At 37.2% G+C, this 4,387-nt stretch overlaps 1 gene segment (V, D, J or C); it reads left to right on the top strand.

Moving 5' to 3' along the window:
- Positions 1–1,471: 1,471 nt before the first annotated feature.
- On the top strand, positions 1,472–1,977 carry LOC130877937 (immunoglobulin kappa variable 1D-33-like). The segment is given in 2 exon segments: positions 1,472–1,529; positions 1,652–1,977. Coding segments are annotated over 2 exon segments (381 nt in total).
- Positions 1,978–4,387: the final 2,410 nt, after the last annotated feature.

Below are 4,387 nucleotides of genomic sequence, written 5' to 3'. Positions count from 1 at the left end.
CTCCTGATAGGGAAGATGTCATGTATCTTGAAGAAGCTGCTTTATGACTAAGTACTATTCATACTCTTTACTCAAGTCTAAGAATCTGGAAAATCAGCTGGGTCTGGAACAAGCTGCAACACTGTCTGTCCTTTCAAAATTAGCTTTTGAAAGATTCCCAAAGTTTTGATGCCTCCAGGACATGGGTAGTAAAGATCTAATAGGAAAGTGAACAAACATGAAGAATCTTATACTGGGAAGAAAGTGTGCTCATTTGCTCTCTGGGTATCAGTGTATCTCCATTTACACATGGATTCAGAACACCAAATGACAAGTGCCACATGTTGTTGGGATAAAGGTGTTACATGTATATCTACTGTGTATTTCTACCTTTTACTTTAGAAAGCATAGATAAGACTGTTAAGACTTTTTATTTTATAATTAATGGTTGTATTTAAGAATTATCCTTTTAACTTAAGGAAATGACTACTCCAAATTCACAAAAAAATCAGTAGGAAAACACATTACTTTTTAAACCAATAAGGGTTATTTTATTAGGGTAAACATTTAATAATTACTTCTCTGTTATATATTTATTAACAGCAGGGAATTCTTCTATATTCCCAATATGTCCTTAAAATGTAATTAAAAATCAGAGTTTATTTATACTAAAACTTTTCAAATAATCTTTGAAATGCCCTCTGTAATTTTAAAACCTACAAAAGGGTAATCCGGGTTCCCTGCCCTGTGGGAAGTCCAAGGACCACCCACCTCCATCCAGGTCTAGTAAGGTGAGCATCCAAACTGCCTAGGCTCCCACAAAGCCAGTACGTGCAGTAGGATCAAAAACCCATTGCCATTGTTCTTGAGTTCTCAGTAGTCCTCATTGTCCGCTATGTTCAGCAAGTCCGGTTTTATCCCATGCTTTTTCAGACCCAGGCCAGAAGGCCTTGGTGAGTTCCTGATAGAACATCCCCATTGTCTCAGTGTGTGGGTGCACCCCTCGCGGCCCTGAGTTCCTTGCTCGTGCTCTCTCTCCTTCTGCTCCTGATTTGGACCTTGAGATTTCAGTCCAGTGCTCCAATGTGGGTCTTTGTCTCTGTCTCCTTTCATCGCCTGATGAAGAGGGAGGGGGACTTGATGGGGGAGGGGGAGGGAAATGGGAGGTGGTGGCGGGGAGAAGGCAGAAATCTTTAAGAAAGAAAGAAAGAAAGAAAGAAAGAAAGAAAGAAAGAAAGAAAGAAAGAAAGAAAGAAAGAAAGAAAGAAAGAAAGAACCTACAAAAGGAAATGCATCCCCTGGAAACTTCTTTATAATCTGACCTTGAGCATAGGGACACTGTGTTTGGGTTCAGTTACTGAGATAAGTAAGGCTTGCAGCTGTGCACAGTACTGACTACTTCCCAATGATTTGCATGCACTCACTGCACAGCCTTGAGAACTTCCTCATATAGCAGTTACATCCTGTGCAGTTGTCATTGCAGTTAGGATTCAGCATGGACATGAGTTCCCATGTTCAGTTCCTTGGGCTCCTGTTGCTGTTTCTTTCAGGTAAAAAGGGGACTAAAATGGCAATTTAACTGTTACATAGTGAATATTGTTAACTTATATTTGAGGGAAGTCCTTCTTATTGTGCTTACTTTTATGACAATTTACCATGTCTCTATTCCTAGGTGCCAGAGGTGACTTTCAGATGACCCAATCTCCATCCTCCCTCTCTGCATCTGTGGGAGATAGAGTCACTATCACTTGCAGGGCCAGTCAGGACATTAGCAACTATTTAAACTGGTTCCAACAGAAACCAGGGAAACCTCCTAAGCGCCTGATCTATTATACAGATAGGTTAGATGATGGGGTCCCATCGAGGTTCAGTGGCAGTGGATCGGGGACAGATTATTCTCTCACCATCAGCAGCCTGGAGTCTGAAGATATTGCAACTTATTACTGTCTACAGTATTATAGTAGATTTCCTCCCACAGTGATACAAGTCATAACATAAACCTCCATGGAAGCAGAAGTGAGAGGCTGGGCTGCCCCAGTTGTTCCTCCTTATGAGTCACTCACTGGAACTGTTTCTCAAATGTGACAGGATTTTGGAAAGAGTTCATGTAGAGTCATTTGTCTGGGAAGAAATTAAATAATCCTCTCTCTATCCTATCTTTCCCTCTCTCTAACTCATCACTATAGAGTACCTATGATTTTTTGCCTTAACCAAGGACACAGTAATATCCTGCAAGATGACTGAGTTTTATACATATGTGGCACTCATACCAAACAATGGAAGATATTCCAAGCATACATACTTTAAATACAGAAAATTAGTTACAACATACCCATATGACAGTCAAAAGGAGTCCTCACTTTCACACAGAACAAAGAACACGTGGCAGAGAATGGGAAGGCTGTCTAAACATGACCCTCCACTGTGTTTGAAATTGTAGCAATAGGTATTGATGATCTCATCTGTCTGCAGCACTTCAGATAGGATTTCTGTGGTTCTTATGTCCACTGTTCTGCTTACAGGAATGAAACAATAACATACTTGTATGACTTTTAACTCCACTACTTGAAGTGGAATATAAATCTTTCCAAATAAAATCATAGAGAGTAAAGGGTTGTCATAAGCATGCTTCCAGAAATGGTATTGTTGAAGACTTGATATTTCAGAGAATAACTTTCTCTTCCTTTTTTAAAATTTATCTTTTTAAAAAAGAAAATAAACCATTTTTTATTATAAATACCAATCCAAGTTCCCACTCCCTCTTCTCCTCCCATCCCCTCCACAGTCTTATTGTATTTTACTTTAAACTTTGTTTTAGCTTTATTTCATGCACATTGGTATAATGATGTCAGATTCTCTGGAATTGGAGTAACAGACAGCTGTGAGCTGTCATGTGGGTGCTGGGAATTGAACCTGGGTCCTCTGTAAGAGCAGTCAGTGCTCTTAACGAGTGAGCCATCTCACCAGCCCCATCCACAGTTTTATAAACAAAATAAAAAAACTAAAACATCACAAGTTATCTATACTACATTATTTTTTGTTTGTTTGAAATCAGCTATAGGTATGATCTATTTATTATATATTATGATGTCTTATTTATATTTGTGCCTGTATGTGCACGTGGAGTACACATAGACTTAATTACTTTAGTATTATACAAAAAAGAACAGCCAAGGCAGAAGGTATGATATCATATTTCTTGTCTTCAGACTTGCTCAGTTAGGCTCTCCTCACTTTGCACATAAATTCTAGTCTAAATTTATCAATTTTAGAAATCCTTGCTGTATTCCACTTTTATTATATTTAGATATGTTTCTTTTATCTCTGATATCTCCAAGACCTTTATTATAAAGAGCTGTTGGATTTTGTCAAAAGCATTTTCAGCATCTAATGAAATGATCATACGGTGTTTCTTTCAGCTTATTTATATGATGGATTACATTGATAGGTTTTTGTATGTTAAACCATCCCTGTGTCTCTGGAATGAAGCTCACTTGATGATGGTTGATGATTTTTTTTCATGTGTTATTGGATTCAGTTTGCCAGTATTTTATTGAGTTTTATTGCATTTATGTTCATGAGTGAGACTGGTCTGTAATTCTCTTTCTTGGTTGAGCCTTTGTGTGATTTCAGTATCAAGGTAACTCTATCCTCATAAAAAGAGTTTGGCAATATCCCTTCTGTTTCTGTTATATGGAACACTTTGAGGAATGTAGGTATTTTCTCTTTGTGGAAGTTCTGGTAGAATTCTGCACTACACAGTCCATCTCTGGACGTTTTTGGTTTTGAGATTTTTGAGGACAGCTTCTGTTTCCTTGCAATTTATATGTCTATGTAAACTGTTTACCTGGTTTTGATTTAATTTTGGTATACTGTATCTATCCAGAAAATGGTCCCATTCTTTCTCATTTTCCTATTTTGTGGCGTAAGGGTTTTTGTACTATGACCTAATATTTCTCAAAATTTCCTCAGTGTCTGTTGTTATGTCCCTCTTTGCATTTCTAGTTTTGTTAATTTGGATGTTTTTTCACTGTTTTTTGATTAGTTTAGATAAATGTATGTCTATCTTGTTAATTTTATCAAAGACAAGCCCTTTGTTTCATTGATTCTTTGTTTTTATTTTATTGATTTTAGCCCTCAATTTTATTGTTTCCTGTCTTCTACAACTTTTGGGTGAGTCTGATTCTTTTTATTGTAGAGCTTCCTCCTATGCTCTCTAAGTGTGAGCATTCTCTACTTTCTTTATGTAGTGTTTTAGTGCTATGAACTTTCCTTTTAGAACTGCTTATACTGTCACATAGGTTTGGGTACTTTGGGATTTCATTTTCATTGAATTCTAGGAAGTCTTTTATTTATTTCTTTATTGCCTCCTTGACCCAAGTGTGTATCAATAGTTCACTGTGCAATT

The sequence above is a fragment of the Chionomys nivalis genome, chromosome 1 (assembly GCF_950005125.1).
Source record: "Chionomys nivalis chromosome 1, mChiNiv1.1, whole genome shotgun sequence".
Taxonomy (NCBI): Eukaryota; Metazoa; Chordata; class Mammalia; order Rodentia; family Cricetidae; genus Chionomys; species Chionomys nivalis.
This window is presented reverse-complemented; position numbering and strand designations above follow the sequence as displayed.